General features: G+C 38.5%; 1 protein-coding gene across 11 annotated transcripts in view; it reads right to left on the bottom strand.

Moving 5' to 3' along the window:
- Positions 1-20,729, bottom strand: part of TLR3 (toll like receptor 3) — a 41,464-nt gene that overhangs the window by 2,783 nt on the left and 17,952 nt on the right. For 3 of the 11 annotated variants that reach the window (XM_041753386.1, XM_041753385.1, XM_041753384.1), the window contains exons 3-6: positions 17,743-18,197; positions 15,491-15,682; positions 11,165-13,017; positions 8,950-10,938 (exon numbers count right to left, since the gene is read on the bottom strand). In XM_041753386.1, the coding sequence (XP_041609320.1) occupies positions 10,710-10,938; positions 11,165-13,017; positions 15,491-15,682; positions 17,743-18,186 (2,718 nt within the window). In that variant the 5' untranslated portion in view covers positions 18,187-18,197 and the 3' untranslated portion in view covers positions 8,950-10,709. Of the gene's footprint in view, positions 1-1,633; positions 5,343-5,364; positions 8,705-8,949; positions 10,939-11,164; positions 13,018-15,490; positions 15,683-17,742; positions 18,198-20,729 lie in introns of those variants that run through there. The other 8 variants (XM_041753393.1, XM_041753395.1, XM_041753392.1 and 5 more) reach the window with 6 other exon arrangements.

Genomic DNA, 20,729 nt, shown 5'->3' with positions numbered 1-20,729 from the left:
CCATTGTTCATCCATCAACAGTCTTTCAGACAGATGTTAGATGCTACCGGGCTTCTCTGTTAATTACTATTCTCCTAACAGGAGCCCCAGGTGATGGACCACAAAGATCTAGCTCAGGTGTAGTCATGACAGCAAATGCAGTAAACCGTGGCTTCTAACTGTGGCAGTGTTGAGTTTTTAAAAGACGTTAAGTCAAAGCAGTGTTTTATGTGATAAAACTCTTCTGGTCACATTGGCTAACTAACAATTAGATGCACTGGTTTTCTGAGGTGTATAATGATGCTTGGCTGCATCACCAAAAAAAATGTTAGAAAGTTATGACCATGTTGCTATGAAGAAATGTTATATTCAGAACCCTGAAAATTAAAACAAATAATCTGAGTAATTAATCTGTTTAAGAATTTAAACTGCCTTACTTGGCATGACACCAGAGCCAGAACCTGCAAGGAAAAGTACTATTAGATTTGATTATAAAAAAATTTTAAAGCTTCTTGGGGCACCTGGGTGGCTCAGTCGGTTGAGCCTCAGACTCTGAGTGTCAGCTCAGGTCTTGGTCTCAGGGTGCTGGGATGGAGCCCCTCCTCGGACTCAGGCTCCATGCACTCATTCAGGAGTGCTTCTACCTCTCTGCCTTTGACCCATCTCTCTCTCTCTCTCTCTCTCTCTCTCTCTCTTTCTCTCCCTCTCTCTCAAATGAATAAATAAATCTTTAAAAATTTTTAAATGTCTTCAGAGTAAAAGACATTTGTTAATTCAACAAATATTACAAAGAACCACAATAGAGATACTACAGAATGCTAGACTCTGGAGCAAGACTCCCTAGGTGCATGTTGTCTCTGTCATTGATCAACACCCAGGCCTCTTACTGTCCCTAAGTTCCCTCAACTATAATCCAGGAATGAAAATAGTTCCTATCCAGGCACCTGGGTGGCTCATTCAGTTAAGCATCTGCCTTTGGCTCAGGTCATGATCCCTACCTAGGTCCTGGGATTGAGCCCCATGTCAGGCTCCCTGCTCGGTGGAGAGCCTGCTTCTCCCTTTTCCTCTGCCACTCTCTTGTATGTGTGCTCTCTCTCTACCAAAAAAATAAATAAAATCTTAAAGAAAATAGTTCCTATCTGAAATAATGGTACTTTCTGAGAATTTTATCAATACATGCTTGGCAACTGACACAGCCTCGCACAAGGTAGGCTCTCAATAGATGCTGGTTTTTATTCTATGCAATTTTATTATCTGGGATTTTATTATATGATATTCGTTTTTATCATATGATCTCAGGTTACAATGAATAACCATTTGAATATTTTCAGTAAATTTGTATTATTTGTTTTCAATGACAAACACAGTAAAAGAAAACTAAACATATCAAAACCTCAAAAGCCTCAGGAAAATTGTCCTCGTATTTGATTAAGGGCTCTGTATTCTACCAAAGGAAAAATATTAAAAGTAGAACAGCTTTAAACTCATCAAAATGGGGGATCCCTGGGTGGCTCAGCGGTTTAGCACCTGCCTTCAGCCCAGGGCGTGATCCTGGAGACCCGGGATCGAGTCCCACATCAGGCTCCCTGCATGGAGCCTGCTTCTCCCTCCGCCTATGTCTCTGCCTCTCTCTCTCTCTCTCTCTCTCTCTCTCTCTCTGTGTGTCTCTCATGAATAAATAAATAAAATCTTAAAAAAAAATAAACTGATCAGCCTCAGATCAGAGATTATGATTAGACCATGACTAAATCTCCCAAGCAGAGTAGCAGATATAGCACAGTGGAAAGAGCAGAGAACAGATGGATGAGGCTTTTAAGATGCTTTCAGCTGCCAGTAGGAGAAAACTCTCATCAACCATGGCTCAAGAGAAGCCCACCAAAAAACTGGTTCTGAGAATGGCGCCATAAATCACCAACGTCAATTAGGGATGCCAGATTTTTTTTTTCTTTTTTGTTCACACATTGTCAGAGTATTATGGGCTGTTTCCTGGTGGTCTCCACATGGCATCCTCAGCACCAACCATCTTTCCCTCAAATAACTACATTCAAGGCAAAAATAAGGTACTCACTCTTTCATTTTCCCTCTCATCATCAAGGAATAAAATAGTTTCCAGAAGCTTCTCAAGCTGACCAGCTGAGTTTCATTGGCTAGAACTAGCTTAAAAGTCCTTCCCTCAACGACTTACTAGCAAAGGGGACATACGGGTTATCCTGCTTTATAATCATAGTACATCCTGGGTGGTAATAAGGTATCAAACCCAAAAAAGGGGTCATTAGAACCTCTGATCTATACCTGGTCGGTCAGAAGCACTGGTGACAGCTTGGACTCGTGACTCGTGTCTGAAGTAGAGGGGTGGGGGTAAACAGTCTTGTAGGACTCAGCCCTTAAAATATGGGATCTGACCCTATCTCCTAGTAGATGGTGTTGGAACTCAGTTTAATTGTAGGACACCCAGCTGGTGTTGGAGAATTGCTTGGTAGTACAGGAACCACAATGACGACAATGACCACCACCACTACCACCACACATCGACATCAGTTCTAGCAACTTTGGAGGGTTAATTTTCAAAAAATATATGGAACTCCTATAACATAACAAAAATAAAAAACAACTCACCCAGCCATACATGCATGCAAAAAGCTAATTACTTGATTTAAATATAAGCTAAGGAAAAAAATGGGCTAGGACTTGTATAGATATATATATTTTTAAATCTGCAAAGTATATGTGAGATATTTCACTCAGCCACATTTACAGAGATATGGGATTTCCTTGTATTTCGGGGTTGTTTGATAGCATCCACAAGTATAATTTTCTCCAAGTCATCCAAGTCAAAAAGTGATACCTGGGCTTGGAGTATAGAGCTTGCTCCATGAAGGCCCAATGAGCCTTTCCCATACTTTTCTGTACAGAAGAATGCATTCTGGTGTTTACAAGTTGGAGAGTAATACTGCCCAAGCAGCTTAGCCATGCTGCAGTAGAGTATGGTCTTGAAAGGATCAACCTAGGGTACAATAACATTTTGCTCAGGATTTTTTAAAAATTTAATATGATTTGTATTTTTCTGCTAAGCATGCCTACACACTGGGTATAGGAGAACAGAGAGGAAAGAAAGGATAACAAAAGCAGATAATAAGAGAAACCAGAGATAGAAGGAAGGTGGAGGATGTACTGTGTAACTGGTGGATCTGTCCTTAAAGCTTGAGGTGGACCCAATGGCACCCCCTGGAATTTGTTCAAAACATACTGTGTTCAGATTTTTATTGTTGTTGTTGTTTTACTGTGTTAAGATTAACAGAAATTTCAGCTTCCTACCCCTAGACCATCCCGTAAGTACCTCCTCCCCTTAAAAGATTCTGCTGATGTGTTCGTTCAGAAATCTCCAGCTGTCTCCTAATGAGTGTGGGGGTACGGGCGAGGGGCAGTTATGCTTGTCCCACTCTCTTCTGGGCTAGGTTTGCACAGTAAGGCCAGAAAATGCCAGATGAGCCACCAGAGAGAGGTTACATCAGAGGTTGCAGAATCACTAAGCGGCCAAGCTGGGAAGTTGGAACTGTTATCAGGGAAGTCTAGAGGGACCCTCTGTTTCTTACCACTGCTTAGGTAACAAGGTTTCTCTGAGGAAGGACGATCTCACTTGACCCAGTGTTTATCCCAGTCCAGATTGCTTTACACCAAAACAACCTGAGCAGAAGAACAGCTTTTCAAATCCCCTTGCACTGAAGGATTATCTTCAGTAAACAAGTAGAGCCGAAGCAAAGGCTCTGACCCAAGAGCCTCCAAAGTCACACAACTAATGCCAAGCCCCTTCTATCCAAGATTTGCACAGATTCTTGCACCAGCAATAGTGGGCCTTAAGGTTACATCCTCTGTAGACTCTTTCTGGGCACTTATACTGTTTAAGATTTTGAACTCTTCCTATCCAAGAGTGCTTGGCCAATGATAAAAGCCAACTAACTCATCCTAAGGGGGAAGTATGTTTAGGAAGGCTGTAAGTTTCAAGATTAGTCAGGAGAGGCCAGGGATTAGATCTCCTTGTAGGTGAAGCTGATGCCTGATCTACCCCTTGAAGCAGCATGCTTTAGCCAAGAAAAGGATGTAGGACAGTCATGCAAGCAGAACCACACTTACATTCAGATGGAAATATGAAAGAGCCGGGCATGTGGGTGAAGCCACAAGCAGTTCTGGGTGGCTAGAGTTCGTGGTGTGTTCATTCACTTAGTTCCTTAATCATTCAATCCACAAATATTTTGTGACTACTGTGCGTTGGAAGTGAAGCAAAAGAAAGAGCAATCTCTCTCTCTCTGTCTCTCTCTCTCTCTCTCACACACACACACACACACACACACTCCAGATTGTAAACTAAGTAAGGTCTTTAGAGGGGACCTGGCACTCTTTGGATCATTGCTAAAGGAATATGAGCATATTTTTGGAATATTTACTGCAGAGTTGGAGGGGGTTAGAGGAAATTTTGGAGCATCCCAATTCTCTTTTGTCTGTGGTCTCTCCCAGAGGCAATGAAATTTCTGGGTGATAAAAATATATTTTCATTAAATTGAATGTGCCTTCTTCTTTTCTACATCTGCTGCTACAACTTCAGTCTAATATTTACTGTTATATTTGCAAATGTTATAGAGAACATGCAGTCAGCAGGATGTTAGCAAGCCAAATGATAAGCAGTTCTATCATAAAATTCGCTTAGGGAATGCCTCAATCATAAAAGGTTAAATACCTTTCTTTAAAGTAGGACATCCTAGCTTTGTAATATCCTGATTACCAATGTGTAATTTTTTCTGAGGAGGATATAGTATACAGTACTTCCCACATTTACGTGGCAGGAGCCCTTTTAATAGGATTTTATCTTGTAAGATCGGTGAGGAACACCAATCAGTACCTTGGATGCACGCAATAATAGTGGAGACAAGTTTGAAAGATGGAGTGGAGACAGAGTGAAGGAAAGTTTTGAATTCATTTTATTAGATGCCCGGCAGTCACCAGAAGAATTTGCACTGGGAGTGGCTGACTTACCACTACCTTGTCCTGTGAGTTGGGTTCCAAAGGAAGATTCTGCATCTCTGAAGAAGTGACAAAAGCATCCCATGAAAGAAAGAGCCAGCCAGCCAGCATTATGTCGCCAAGGCCCAGAGGCCAGATCACACCCGTGCTGGTCAAATGTAGCCGTCTCTGCCTTTGAAGTTCCTTCTTTCCTCTGTGTTCTGAACTCCTGAGATTCTAGAGGTGCTCAGCCAGCCAGTGGGAGAGCAGACGGAGTGAGGAGGGAGACAACAAGCCAACACCATCATCCCCTTCAGTGGGATCTACCAGCAGATGGAAGCAGACCCCAGCTGGGGAGGCAGAAAAGCCTAATTGAGCAAGAGTTTGTTATTACTATTGGGCTAGAGGTTTATAATGATGAGGTTGGACAACTCTTCGTAGTATCTATGAGTGTTAGAAAATCTCTATAATAAATAAGCCTGAGGTTTTATCCAAATGGAAGAATTTTCTTTAAAAAATCTTTAAAAGATCTTAAAAAGATCTTTGAGAGGATAAAAGAATAAGAATTTCCTGTTTGTACCTTCCTGAGTCCAGCTTGTTCAATAGGCCAGTTCTACAGGTCTCAATTGGTGAATATGACCACTGGGCTTGTCCAGCTCCCCTCTTTGGGAAACACCATTCTATTTATATGGTTCTAGTGGGTGCTGCCAACCACAGGACCCCACTGCCATGGCCACAGCGTGGATATATACCCTCAAACCAGGCCAATCAGAAGACTTTCCTGAGGTTTTAGAAATTGTTTTAAAAATTGGGATTGTTGACCTGAACAGGGAGCCTAAGAGATCCAGGCACCCCTGCTTCCAGCAGTACAAACCAAGAACACTAACTAACATAGAGAGAGGAATAGGTATGAGGTGTGGTGATATTTGAGCTCCTGGTCCTAGTTCTCCTTGACAGCTAGTTATATCCCTGCCCTTTTCCCGTTTTGGTAATAGATCATAAATATTCTCCCTTTTTGCCTAAACAACTTTGAGCTTCTGGCACTTGCAACCGAGTGCTCGCTAAGATGAAATGATATCTTGTCAAGGGGCCAAAAAGATACCTGTGTGAAAGCTGCCGAGTAAAACAAAGAGCAGCCTCTGACATCCAGAAGCTGGCCCGGCACTCACAGCTAGGCCATATTGTTCTCTTACTGGACAGAAACAGCCTCACAGACTATCAACTTCAGACAAGGTGATGCTGACACTATAAAATGAGACAAAGCATGACCACTTCCTAATTTTGCATAAGCACAGACAAAAATAAATTCACTGTGACACCCTCAAAATACCATAAAGACTCTTCTCTTGCCTAAGCTGACAGCCACCTCTTTACCAATTATTACTTTATCCTGGTTCTAGTCTCTTCTCCCTATAGATAAGCTTTATTGAGATAATCAGTCACATAATTTCCCCCTTTCTAACAGCATGAAATGTAGAAGGAAACTGCTTCCATCTGCCTTCCCCCAAATCACCTAAAGAAAACCCAACTTTTCAAGCGCCTTCTTAGTGAGACACCCCTAAGGTCTCCATACTGTGTATCCTCCTTCATTTCAGTAATAAACCAAACTTGTTCTTTGACTGGAAGACATTAACACTGTTAAAAATATATATATATATTGGCTTTCTATGCAGCCATTTGTCTCCCAGAATGCCTGGAAGAGACTATTTTTAAAACTAAAATGGTTGGAACCTTGCAGAAGTGCTTAAAGAAACCAATTGAGCTATATCTACCTTAATTTTTAAATACCTTGGAAGGTGTAGTGGATGCTGTGGTGAACCGCTGAGCTCTCCCCTTTGGGACCCAGGCACCTATTCCTCTACTTGCCCAGAGTGTTCACGCTTCACAACTGAGATCCTCCTTTGGAATTGTTTTTGGGCAAAGCTTTTTGCTGAAGGGCACACTTCCTCCCTGGGACTGCCTAGATCCAATATTGATTGGCTGAGATGAGGTTGGGGCAGTCCAGCCCCTTTTTGGCATCAACTCTGTAGGGCCATTCCCCATGGGGTCTGCTAAGGTCTCTGCTGCAACCTGCAATTGCATTGCAGACCATCATTCTCCCTCTTCTCAATCCAGTTTATTTCACTCCCTCATAAATCAGAGCACTCCCCAAAACCTGCTGCATGTACCCCTCCATCTTAGGTTCTATTTCCTGGAGAACTGACTTAAGATAAGAGAGCTAAGAGCTAACTGGCTACCCAGCAATTCTCACAAAGAACCAGAAAAGTTCCATCATTGAAAAGTCCCATAACTTGCCAAATATGTACAATAGGTGGTTTGCTGAACAGGTTGGGGAGGGGCAAAGTCACATGACGGGACAGTTTCTCCCATGCACAGAAAGATGGAGCAAGACTAGGGAGTGGCAAGAGATAAGAATGGCTGATATATGACCTAGTGTAATTAGCAACTAATGACCAATTGATTGCCTTTTTTTGTTAGTTTAATACAGAATTATATGTTTATAGGAAAAAAATAAGTACTTTAAGTCCCCGTTGGTAATGTGGGAGTGCACCTGGCTGTTTGGACTGTCAAGCTAGAAGTTACATCTTGTATTCAACTAGTTGTCACATAAATCTAAATCATAGATTCCAGGACGGAGTTTTATTATAATTCCTGGTTTTGCCAATTGAAATCCATTAAGTTACAATTTCAAAATAACTGACTCCTTAAATCTAAATTCCTCTGTTACACTCTCAGCAACATGGTTCTATCCTCTGCAGCATCCCTGCCTGTGACTCCACCCAACACCAAGTTCATGCCCCACTCCCTTCTATCTTACTGTTCATTCTGTTACCCTACTCCTCACTCAACCAAATTCCACCCACCTTTGAAAGGTCTGATCCCCTTTTGTTCAGGTCCATCTTTGATAGTCCCTTCCTACCCTAACTCTTCTTACCCCATTTTCTACAGTGTAGCTCAGATCCTATTGCACCCCATCATGCTTAGCACAGGGCTATGCACATGTAGCTGCTCCATGTATACAATATTTCTCACAGTTTTATTAATATATAATTTATGTACCCTAAATTCACCTGTTTTAAGAATATGATTCGATGATTCTTAGTAAAAACTTACATAGTTGTGCAATCATTACCACACTCCAATTTTAGAACATTTTCATCACCCTAAAAAAATCTCTTGCACTACTCCCCACTACTTCCCATTCCCATCCCTAGGTCCAGACAACCACTAGTCTGCTTTCTGCCTCTCCAGATTGCAAGAAATATTTTTTAAGCTCCTCATATGGAGCACCTTTACCAATTTTCCAATGGCTACCATCACTTATTATTGAGTCCCCTTTACAAATAACCTAAGGTAGACATTTGAATAATTAAACATTGTTAAATAAATGGCACTGAAAACCCCCTCCTCACTAACAAATTGATAGTATTTACTTCTTATTACAATAAAAAGATGTCATTTTTAGGTAAAATCTAAATTCCTAGATTTATTTTAAACTCAATGTTTATTCAATTGGAGTTTGTTTTGAAAACGGAAAAACAGGAAGAAGGAGTGAACAGATAACATGATGCCACCTTGAGAGCATTCAAACAAGTCACTTCACTCATGGAAATTAAATAGGTCAGACAAACATCCTTTTCTGCATTTCCTTGTTTTAAACCCCAGGGATGAGGACTCCTCCTGAGAACAATTATAAAGGACAGCTTGCAGAAGTTCAGGATGTTTCTTCCTGTGTAAGTCAAACACAAGCCAAGGTTTGCATCTTTTATTAGTTTTACTTATATTCAGTTAAATGGGTCATCCCTTGTGCATTTTCTTACATATTAAGAAACTTTAAAAAATTATGTTTGAACTCAATTTAAATTGTGGCCATTTGATCAACTATCTTATAAGCAAATAAATAAGAGAAGGAAAGCAAAATTACATCCTGCCCTGCTTTGAACAAACTGGTGAAACATTAATTGATAATAAAAGTTCATTTAGAAATATTTTAATGAAATTGAAACCATTGATACACAGCTAACATTCAAAGCACATCAAGAAAAATGGTAGTTGTGACTTTCATTTTGGCATCTTAAAAGTTTAATTTTATTTGTTTATTTATTTATATTTTGTGATGCCAAAATAAAGCAAGATTATTTCACAGGTAGAAAACACATTTTAACAAAAAAGCAATAAAACAATGTGTCTTGTGTGCAAAGGTGATATATAATGGGAAAGTGAAAATGAGTCCTCCTCCACACATTCATATTGTTGAGAGACTGTAGACACTTTCAGAACCACCAATACAATGGATATTACTTTTTTCCAGGATTCTGTGAGCTTAGCCTTGAGAATACTGAACAATTTTTAAAATATTTTATTTATTTATTTGAAAGAGAGAGAGAGAGCGCACACGCAGGGGGAGCGGCAGGCAGAAGGAAAGGGAGAAGCAGGCTTCCCTCCCCCATGAGGCAGAGTCCCCTGAGGGGGTGGATCCCGGGGTCCTGGGATCATGACCTGAGCCATATGCAGACACTTAATGGACTGAGCCACCCAGGCACCCTAATATCGAACTATTTAAATGAAAGTTCTAAAATGTGACATCTCAAATGCTCCCGAAATTTAGCAGATGCTTCTAATAAAGAAATTACCTCAGCTTTATAATTTCAACCCTCTCTTATATTTGAATACCAGAACTATAAAAGTTTTAAAAAGCTATTCTTGTTTATTTCCAATAATTAGATTCTTTTTATCGTAAAACAAGAATAACACTTAAAATCATAGTCTTTCTAGAGTAGAACTAACTTATATATACATAGCATATTATTTTATGACATGGTAATATATTTAATGTGAATGCATTATACCATGATCATCATTAATTATAGGGGATTATTTAAGATTACTTAAGGTTATTTAAGATTTTGTTTATCACCAAAATTTTCAAGATCAGAACTCAAAGAATCCAGTGGGACCAAATGATTTGACCAGGGCCATCTCCTGAGTCTGAGACCAAGAGAAAAGAATATTTTATTTCCACAAAGCTAATCTACTTATTAACCTTCCGGAAGTAAGCCTTTCTGTAATCCTTTTTTTTTGTAATACTTCTAAGCAAGAGAATCGTTTCTTCTAACAACTATAGCAGAAACTCAAATAGCAGGAAAATATAAGTGAGTATAAGTAATCGAAATGAATCACAAATGTTTTCTGACCATGAATCTGTATATTGAAATGGGATTTAACACCTAACAAAATGAACACTGAGACAGGGACCACTAAAATAAAAGCTTCCCAATTGAAAAAATATTATAACTAAGCTTTTAAAAATTGGGGTATATATTTTACTCTTTTACAGTTGAAATAGCATTGTATCTACTAAAACAATTATCTTTTATTCTACTATGAGTGCATCCAAAAAATCTCCAAATATAATTATCAGAAACCTTCACATAATTCTCACTTTTCTTTAAATGAAGAATATTTTAAAACTTTTCTAAGTTGTCACAGACCTCAGTTACCAATTGTATATTCATTAGTAGAGGATATTCTGATATATGTATTTTGGGTCCAGTTAACTCTGTTGGCAATGAAAGGCCTGTAATAGGAAGATAAAAGAGATGGAAGTGTGGGATAATACTCTTTAAATATGAATAAACAAATTTATATGATGATCTTCAAATAAAACTTAAATTTACTATGAAACTTTTAAGATGGGAAAGTTACTACTCTGTTACTTTAGTCTTTAAATAAATTTAATGTATTGAATTTCTGGATCCAAGTGCTACCTGCAATTTATGATGAAAGGCATTTACCCGTTCTTTCTGAACTGGCCAGTTCAAGATGCAGTGAGATTTAAACATCCCTCTTCGCAAACAGAGTGCATGGTTCAGTTTATAGTCTGGAATCTCCTCAAGAAAGATCAATATAATGGACTCTAGATTTTGTTCAATAGCTTGCTGAACTGCCTGGTGCACTTTGAATCTAGTAAAAAAAAATATATTGAAATAAGTTACATATCAGTATACAGTATTCAACAGCCAAAATCTCCAACATCCCCCCTTACATTTGCTTTTACCTGTCACTAATAATCAGGTTATTTTTTTAAAACTTATTTTTAACATTTTTTGAGTGGTGAGTCATAATATAAGTAATATTTAAAAGCTTAATTGAAAAGTACACGCTTAAAATTTCCACAATGTTCACCTACCTTTTGCATAATGGATCCTTTAATAGATGCTGTGTTATAACAAAAATAGTTTTTCTACTCTTTTTGATGCTATTAACGATTGACTCAAGTTCAAGGACACCTGCCTCAAAGTCCCTCTCTTCGAGACAAAATTTGAGAGTTTTATCTTTTTCTTCCATTGGAGAGAAGTGTTCCCAGACCCAATCTCTATCTTTATAGGCATGAATTATATAAGCTGCATATTCAAACTGCTCTGGCTGTTTGTCTATTTCTTTGAAACCAAGAATTCGGTGCACTGAAACATTCCAATAAAAAGATATCCTCCAGCCTTCAAAATGGATCAGCAACACAATAAAGATAAAAGTCAATAAGACACTGGTATTTATTATGAAAAAGATTTCAAAGGGGGCACTGTCTTTGCAGGGTGATATATCAAAAAGCATCACTGGGAAACCATGATATTGAGGTGGAGTGTTGCAGAGGTAATGGCTTGATAACTCAGAGATGTTGGTATGGGTGCTGTTAATCCAATTAACAAACCAGGCAATACTTTCACAGGTACAATCAAATGGATTAAAGCTCATATCTAAATTACTAAGGTTCCTGAAGGCTGGCCCAAAAACATTCTTCTCAACTGATGTTATGAGATTCTTCTGAAGGTTCAATGACTTCAGAGACACCTGATCATTAAAGAGAGATGATGGAAATATGTTTAAATTATTCAATCCTAAATCAATGCTCTTTAATTCAGATAAGCCCTTGAACACCTCTGCTGGGATCTCATCAAAGCCATTAGACTCTAAATTAAGAATGTGGAGGTGAGAAAGACCCTTTAGAAAATGAACAGGACCACCGGGGTTTGCATGTTTCCATAGCCTTGCTAAGTTGTTATGCTGCATATCCAGAATTTCTAATTTCTCAAGACCTTCCAACAGTTCATCATTTATGTTGGCTATATTGTTGTTGCTTAGATCCAGAATGTTCAAGTTCCTAAGAGGATGAAAAGGTGAAGGGGAGCTGTCCACATTTCTAAGGGACGTTCTTCGGAGCATCAGTCTTCGGAGGCTGGGAATCAAGGCAAAAGAGCTGCTTGTCAGTTGTAGGTATTTGTTGTAGGAAAGGTAGATTTCGACAATATTTTCTAGACCTTTCCACTCTTGGCCTGTGAGTTCTTGTCCAATTTCATTAAGGCCAAGGTCAAGTACCTGTAGGTGGCCCAGCCAAGAAAAAGCACCACTCTCTATTTTTGAGATTTTGTTTTTGGTTAGATTGAGTGTGATTAAAGGAGACTGAGCAAGTGACAAAAATGTTTCATTGGTTAAAGTTTGCAAACTTGTGAAGGAGTTGGAGAGACTCAAGTGTTTCAACTTTACCAATCCTGTGAACATATTGCTTTTTATGCCTGCAAAGTAGTTGTCTTCCATGTTCAGATACTGCAAACATTTTAGCCACTGAAAGGAAAAATCATCAATCCTGGGATGCGAAGCAAGGGAAGTGCTTTGTTTAGCAAAAGATCGTTTCAAATCCAGGTATCTTACATTGAGAAGCCCATAAAAGGAGTGGGAAAACAAATGCTCTATATTATTATACTCCAGGAAGAAATATTCTAAATGTGGAAGCCAGACAAAGGAATTGTTCTCAATCACATTCAAGTTGTTGTGGGAAAGATCGAGCATGGTGAGATTCGTATGCTTTAGTCCATGGAACGTCGTATTGCTTGTTCTGTACAGCTGGGTGTTGCTTAAGGATAGATTCTGGATGCTTGTATTTGACAGTTCCAAACAAAGGTTCTCTGTGAGACTGGGGTTCAGCTGAACGTTGTTCAGAGAGAGGCCAAATAACTTTCCAATTGCATGGAAACACCCTGGAGAGAACTAAAGGTGAGGGGGAAAGAAGGTTAATAACCAAAACACAGTGGTGTCCTCATGACTCTTGAAATGTTGAAACAATTCTTTACTCAGTCCCTTGCCCCTTCACCATCTTCTCTGTGTTTTCTCCCCACCCCTCACTGCACAGCTCCTTACTCTGTGCCTGCCACACCTACCTCGTGCTCCAGCCCCTCACCTTTCCTGGCCACTGCTTACCTTCCACTCATCATTTAAGGGCCTCCTCTTCAGGGGGCCTCCCCTGAAACCTCAGTCTAGGTTAAGTCCCTGGTGCTTTTACTTGATCACACTGAGTATAATTGTAATTAATAAACTATTTGTAAAGTCACCCCTGGGGCAGATCCTGTTTCTGTCCTCATCACCCCTGTTCTCAGTGAATAACATGGAATGGATGGGTGGATCTTATTAAAAGCAGTGATTCACACTTTCCCTTCTGTGACTCTGAGTTCCAGCCTTTCTCTTTGTCTTTCCACCAAGGTTTTCTTCTGCCTTTATTTCATGACACCACCTCCAGCTCCCTTCTACTCTGCCCCCACTGCCCCCCTGCTCCCCGCACCGGAAGCCTTGGCTGCTGTGTGATTCAGCACCAGGGCAAGAGAATGGAAGGCAGGAGAGAAGGAATCCAGAGAGGACTAGTAGCCAGTCCTGGGCAGTGGTTAAACACCAGCAGCACAAATAGGATCTGACTCCTATGGTGCCATTGGTGAGACGTTAGGATTCATGGAAGAAAAGGAAAAATTAGGAGGAAAATGTACTTTTTCGTAAGTAAAGTGAATTGGACTACAAAACAGAAAATTGCTAAATTAATTAGGACGGACTTACATGACAGCAGTATATTACAGTAATTGAAGTTGAGTTTTTGAATAATTCTCAATGATATGGAGAATGTTCGTGATGTTGTATTATTTTTAGACAGCAGGATACATATACTGTTGCCTCAGGGAGGCAACGTGGTGTAGCTGTTAGGAGCATGGGCTCTGATCTAACACTGCCAGAAACCCAATTCCATCACCAGAAAAATCACTTGTGAGACCTTGGTTCCTCAACCCTACTTCATCTCAATTTACCCTTGTGTAAAATGATGGTAAGAATAAGTTAGTTACAAGACTATGTATATATAGCTTATCACAGAGCCTGACGCACAGGGTAATTTGAATTTATACTCTGAATTTCACCTGCTATTGTTTTTTTCCCAATTATCACTTGGAGTAAAGCTGGAGATAAAAATACCCAAATGCTAACATTGGTTGTTTCTGGACTGTGGGCTTTTGGATGATTTTAATCTCCCCCCTCATTACTTACATATTTTATAACATTTCTGCAATAAGTGTTCTAAATTTTAAAAAATGCTATTCAAATCTTAGCATGAGTATTGCATAAAATGTTCATTTGTTGTCTGTTTATATTTTATTATCTCAGGACCAATACACAGTCTATTTTTATTCTGAAAATCAATACAGCTTGTAAAAATCTGATTTAGTTTATGCTTGCCAATATTCTTATTCTCAGCCTGTAAAGGAAAAAGAATATACACATACCCATATATAAAAGTGATTAATGAACTGAGTATCATGATCCAAAGAGAAGGTTAGTTACATATATTCCATTGTAAGAGGATTTTTATAATAATCTAATACTAGTTTTCATTTATGGAGCACTTACATGCCAGACACTGTGCTAAATTCTTTACCATACAGCCTAGGAAGTAGTTTTATCATTATGCCAATTTTATGAGTGGGGAACTAGAGTAAAGAACTTGAATAATTTGCCTGATTATATAATTATTAGGAGAGAAAGCCCAGGGGTGCCTGGGTGGCTCAGTCTGTTAAGTCTCTGCCTTCAACTTGTGTCATGATCTCGGGGTCCTGGGATCAAGCCCCTTGTTGGGCTCCCTGCTTGTTGGGGAGTCTGCTTCTCTCTCTCACTCTGCCTGCTGCTTCCCCTGTTTATGCTCTGTCTCTCCCTCTGTCAAATGAATGAATGAATGAATGAATGAATGAATATCAATCTTAAAAAAGACAGAGAGAGAGAGCAAGACCAGAGGCAGAGCTAGCTAACCCAACTCTAAAGCCTGTGCTCTTAAGTATCATGCTTTTTTATTCTTTCAGAGATTTTGTGTGATAAATAGTATTGTTTCCACTTTACAGGTGAGGAAACTAAGACTCGGGGAGGTTATGTAAGTTCCCCAAGGTCAAAGTACTGGCCTAGAATTGGAAGAGGAATTTCAACCCACTTCTATCAGACAGCAGAGCCTAAGCTCCTAATTGCTACCAGACTCTCCCATCTTGTAAGGATGAAATGAATGGCCTCAAGCAGGAAGTAGGAAGGATTTCTGGAACACGGGGCAAGCATGAGGTGGTAACCCCTTTCTCTAGGGAATCTTTAGATTCTTACCCATGTGACACAGGGGCTGCCCACACTTAAAGGTAGAACACAAAAAAAAATTTACCTTGCTTCTTACCTCTTTAATTGGATTTGATGACAACTCCAATTTTTCTAAAGAAGAATTACCAAGGAAATCAAGTTCTTCACGTCTCAGTACATTAATTTTATTATTTGATAACAGAAGCTCTTGGAGATTTTCCAATTGGAGCTGACTTCCTAATTTAGTAGATGACAAACCATTATGAGATAGATCTAATTTGACTAAATTCTGAGAAAGAAAAAAGACATATGGAAGTTAGAGTCTTGCTTCCAAAAATAGTTCCTTTAAATATTAGAGTCTTAGAAATGACTTAGAAATAACAGCAGAAATGTCACCTCTCTATTATTCTATAGAAAACTGAAAGTAGGGGTAATAAAAATCTTTGTTGTGATTGAAAATACCATTGCAGCAAGGGCTTTGTTTCTTATGTCAAGAATCATTAAAAAAAAGAGAACGAAGAAAGAAGAAAGAAAGAAAGAAAGAAAGAAAGAAAGAAAGAAAGAAAGAAAGAAAGAAAGAAAGAAAGAAAGAATCAGGGATGCCTGGGTGGCTCAGGACATGGTCCCAGGGTCCCGGAATCGAGTCCCACATCAGGCTCCCCAAAGAAAGCCTGCTTCTCCCTCTGTCTATGTCTCTGTCTCTCTCTCTCTCTCTACATCTCTCATGAATAAATAAATAAAACCTTGAAAAAAATAAAAATAAAAAAGAATCATTTTATTTCTCTTACCAAAGTAAAAGGACGTAAGCTTATTATTCATGATATAAGGACTATCCATAATAAGCATTTATTTATAATAGGCATTTCTTTATCATGTAAGGAATATTCACGAGGCTTAACAAACATAGTGTCATGCATTAGCCTTGAAACTAAACAACAGGAAAGAAAAAATAAGAAAAAACTGTCGTCTAAAAAAAAAGTATGACTAGAACTTTGCTGTCCATGAAGTCCTAAAATGATTTTTATATTGAGAAAGATTGAATTAACAGTTATATAAGTTTTGCATGATAACTAGTACAGAATATTTATTTTTGTTTGTTTTGTCAGTGCTGTGGGACATTTTATCACCCTTGTGCTACTTTTTAACACATAAACTTCCACTCAGGTAAAAGGTAATGACCAGTTGATATATATTTGGGCAGACTCTTATGTAATGCATATTAAAGAGAGTAAGACTTTTACTTTGTTTTTTATTTTTTTTAAAAAGAATATTTTGCTAAGGATTACTCTAACCAAATTTTGAGGTTTTTGAGTCCAAAGACATTTCACCCACTTCAGAATCTAAGGAGGCACAAGAAAGAATTTTCAAATCACTAGTGAGCAAAATCATTTTATAAATATTTCTAAGCTATTTAAGTTCATACACTATTCTTGGCATATGAGGTCATAGAAATGCCAAATTTTTTCTAGGTCTATAAAATGAAGAAAACAAAGTTTTAGAATGGCTTTGGTTTAAGAAAAGTATTTAATAATTGTCTCAGATTGAGACACAAGAACATATATTTTCACAGATGTAAAATTCAAGCAAAGTATTGGAAAAAAAAAAGATGGCAGCCATTGGTAAAGCAGTATTGTAAAGAGATTTCTTAAATCAAGATTACATAATTTTTAATTAAAAAATTTGCTTTATCATGCATAAGTTTTTGTTAACTTTATTTAAGTCAGAATTTGGATGTGGCATTTTTTGTTAGTTACTTCAGGTACTAAATTAGCAGCATTAAGAGTTTATTTGCTGTGTTCCTTGTAGGATATTCTGGTTCTCTGTCTGGTTATGACAGAACAGATTCTTTGATCCCTACCTCTTGTCTCTAAGTTGTATTTTTAATGAAAGGGAGCAAGAGAGGCAAAGTTCTTTACAATTAATACTGAAATTGAGGGATCCCTGGGTGGCGCAGCGGTTTGGCGCCTGCCTTTGGCCCAGGGCGCGATCCTGGAGACCCGGGATCGAATCCCACATCGGGCTCCCAGTGCATGGAGCCTGCTTCTCCCTCTGCCTGTGTCTCTGCCTCTCTCTCTCTCTCTGTGTGACTATCATAAATAAATAAAAATTTTAAAAAAAATGTTTAATACTGAAATTGATTTAAGATGCTGTTTCCTCTTTTGCAAACATTTTCAAACATAAATGGCCATATTTGTATGTGGGTCCCCCTCTTCCCACTGAAGATTAGTTTTCTATTTCCTCACCTTGATATTTAGATAGGAAGTTTAAAGATGCATAAATGACTTGAAGACTTACCAAGAGATAACGTATTTTTAATTTCTTATATGGAGATGAACATTGTCATCTTACCTTCAGGCTTCGAAAAGGATTATTTTGAATGATCTTGATTGAATTGGACATTAGATGGAGTTCAGTCAAATTCACGCAGAAGACAAAAGTTTGATCTGAAAGGTGAGATAGCTCATTGTGTTGGAGGTTCAAAATTTCCAACAAGGGGAGTTTTTGGCACAATTCTGGCTCCAGTTTTGAGATGGAGTTAAAACCTCCATCCAAGATAGTAAGTTGGCTATATCTTGTAAAATTGGCAGGTGGTAATCTTCTGAGCTGATTATGGGTGAGATTCAACACTGTTATGTTTGCTGGGAGGTCATCAGGCACTTGAGTCAACTTCAGGTGACTACAGTCAGCTACTTCATGTCTAACAACACATTTATTGGTAGAGGATGTACACAGTATCCAAAAAGGCAACAGTCCCAAAAAGGAGTAGATATGATAAAGCAAACTCTGGCTCATGATTCTCCCCTCTAAAAGAAATGTCAACAGGTAAGAGATAATAGGCTTTCTTAAGCATTGGTATATTTCTTATAAAATAGATAACCAAAAGTGACGACGTATGATCTTTTTACTCGCAACTTCTATGATAATACAAGCATGTATTATACAAGCAATACATCAAATGGAAATAAGTCAAATAGCACAGAAAAGTAAAAAAAAAAAATGGGGCAAACAAACTCCCTCTTCACTCTTCACCCCCATCTCAGTTTCAACGCGTCTTATTGAAAGAAGCACTATATGTGATTTCTATAAACCAAGATAAATTAGTTTTTTCATCATACTTTTGGGTGAATGGCCAATTTGGAGGGATATGTCTAACACCGGCTATTTGGTTATCATCTTGGAATCCATTCTACTGTTGTATTCCTGGGTGAATGCCACTATCATGGTTTTTAGTACCTTCTTTCTTGAATATTTTTTTTTACTCAAGTATCTCCTTGAATAGCCCTTCCCCCCTCTCTCCAAAATATTTTTTTAAAGATTTTTTTTTAATTTATGATAGTCACACACAGAGAGAGAGAGGCAGAGACATAGGCAGAGGGAGAAGCAGGCTCCATGCACAGGGAGCCCGACGTGGGATTCGATCCCGGGTGTCCAGGATCGTGCCCTGGGCCAAAGGCAGGTGCTAAACCGCTGTGCCACCGAGGGATCCCTCTCCAAAATATTTATAGGAAGTTTTATCTTTCAAGTTCTTGAATATCTGTTTTTGTTCTCTTGTCATATGATTTTGATGTGTAGGCTGTTTGAGGTTCAAAATACTTTTTATGCAAAATCATGAAGGCATTATTCCACTGTCTTCTAGTATTCATTGTTGCTAAAAAGAAAGCATGCCCATCTGGTTTTCTTTCCTTTATATGAAAGATACCTTTATTTTACTCTCCTTTTCCTCTTTGGAAATATCTTTTCTTTTTCCTTGGTATTGTAAGATTCACAAGGATATTTCATGCTAAATCTTTCCTCCAAAATGTAGCTATACACTCTCAGGCATTTTCAATCTGAGGACTCATGTCTTCCTTAATTTTTTAGATTTCTTTTTCTATTATTCTTTGGTTCATTTCCACTCTTTCTTTTCCTGTGTTCTCTCCTTTGGAACCACTTTTAGGCAGATATTGACCCTTCTGTGTGATCTTATTTGTATTTAAAGTTCCCTCTTCAGGGCCACCTGGATGACTCAGTCAGTTAAGCATCCAACTCTTGGTTTCAGCTCAGGTCAGGGTTGTGGGATCCAGCCCCACGTCAGGCTCCATGCTCAGTGGAGAATCTGCTTAAGGATTTTCTCCCTCTGCCCCTCTTCCCCTCACTTGCACTCTTGTTCTCTCTCTCTAATAAATAAATAAACAGTAAAAAAAAATTTCCTTTTATATTCCACCTTTTTATCTTTTAATTCTCTATTTCTAGATATAAGCTCAGCTTTTTGTATCAGGATTTGCAGTATATATACTTTTTAAATTTTAGTAATTATATTTTAAATACATACAGAACAGTACACAGATGATGAATGTACAGCTTTTTGAATTTTCATAAAGAGCATGTCAGTACATTCGCCACTCATTTTGAGAAATAGAGCACAATGAGCCCCCCAGAAACCTCCCTTATGTTCCTGCCCAGCCACCACCTCCTCCTTCCCCAGACAAGCACTTCATTATTTCATACACAGAAAGATTAAATTTTTTTAATCTTTTTTATTTATTTATGATAGTCACAGAAAGAGAGAGAGAGAGAGAGAGAGAGATAGGCAGAGGGAGAAGCAGGCTCCATGCACCAGGGGCCCGACGTGGGATTCGATCCTGGGTCTCCAGGATCACGCCCTGGGCCAAAGGCAGGCGCTAAACCACTGCGCCACCCAGGGATCCCCAGAAAGATGAAATTAAGTTGCATTTGTATTACATGTGTTAACAGCATTGTGCACTATGTATCATTGTATGCCTTTTTTTTAAAAAAAAACTCCAATTTAGGTTTGTGAGATTGATCCACATCTTGTCCTTTAGCAGGATTTGCTCATTTCCATTCAAGCAGAATATGGCTATATACCATGTTATCTTTTTTTCAGCATTTCTAATGAAAAACTTTAGACAACAGCACAACTCACAGAATTTTACAGTGAACACACTAGTGTTATCATATATCTACCCATCTATCCATCCTCTATCTACCAGTTCACCAAAATATACTGCAACATCAGTACCTTTCCGTCTAAAGAGTGTGCATTGCTACCTCCAGTTCAGTATTTAAAAGTCTTTTTTCTTTTTAATAGAGTTTTTCTTTTGATATAAAATTTACATACACTGAAATGTACAAATCTTTGGTGTACATTCTCTGATTTTTGACACCTGTATACATCCATGTAACCCAAACCTTAAAGAGATCCCCCATCACCTTCTGGTTCATTCTAATCCCTGTCTCCCAAAGACCATCATAACTCTGACTTTCTTCTACTATATTGTTAAGTGACTTATAACCTACTATCAATGGAATCACATTCACTCTCTTAAATGAGGCTT

Source organism: Vulpes lagopus, chromosome 4, assembly GCF_018345385.1.
Source record: "Vulpes lagopus strain Blue_001 chromosome 4, ASM1834538v1, whole genome shotgun sequence".
Taxonomy (NCBI): domain Eukaryota; kingdom Metazoa; phylum Chordata; class Mammalia; order Carnivora; family Canidae; genus Vulpes; species Vulpes lagopus.
This window is presented reverse-complemented; position numbering and strand designations above follow the sequence as displayed.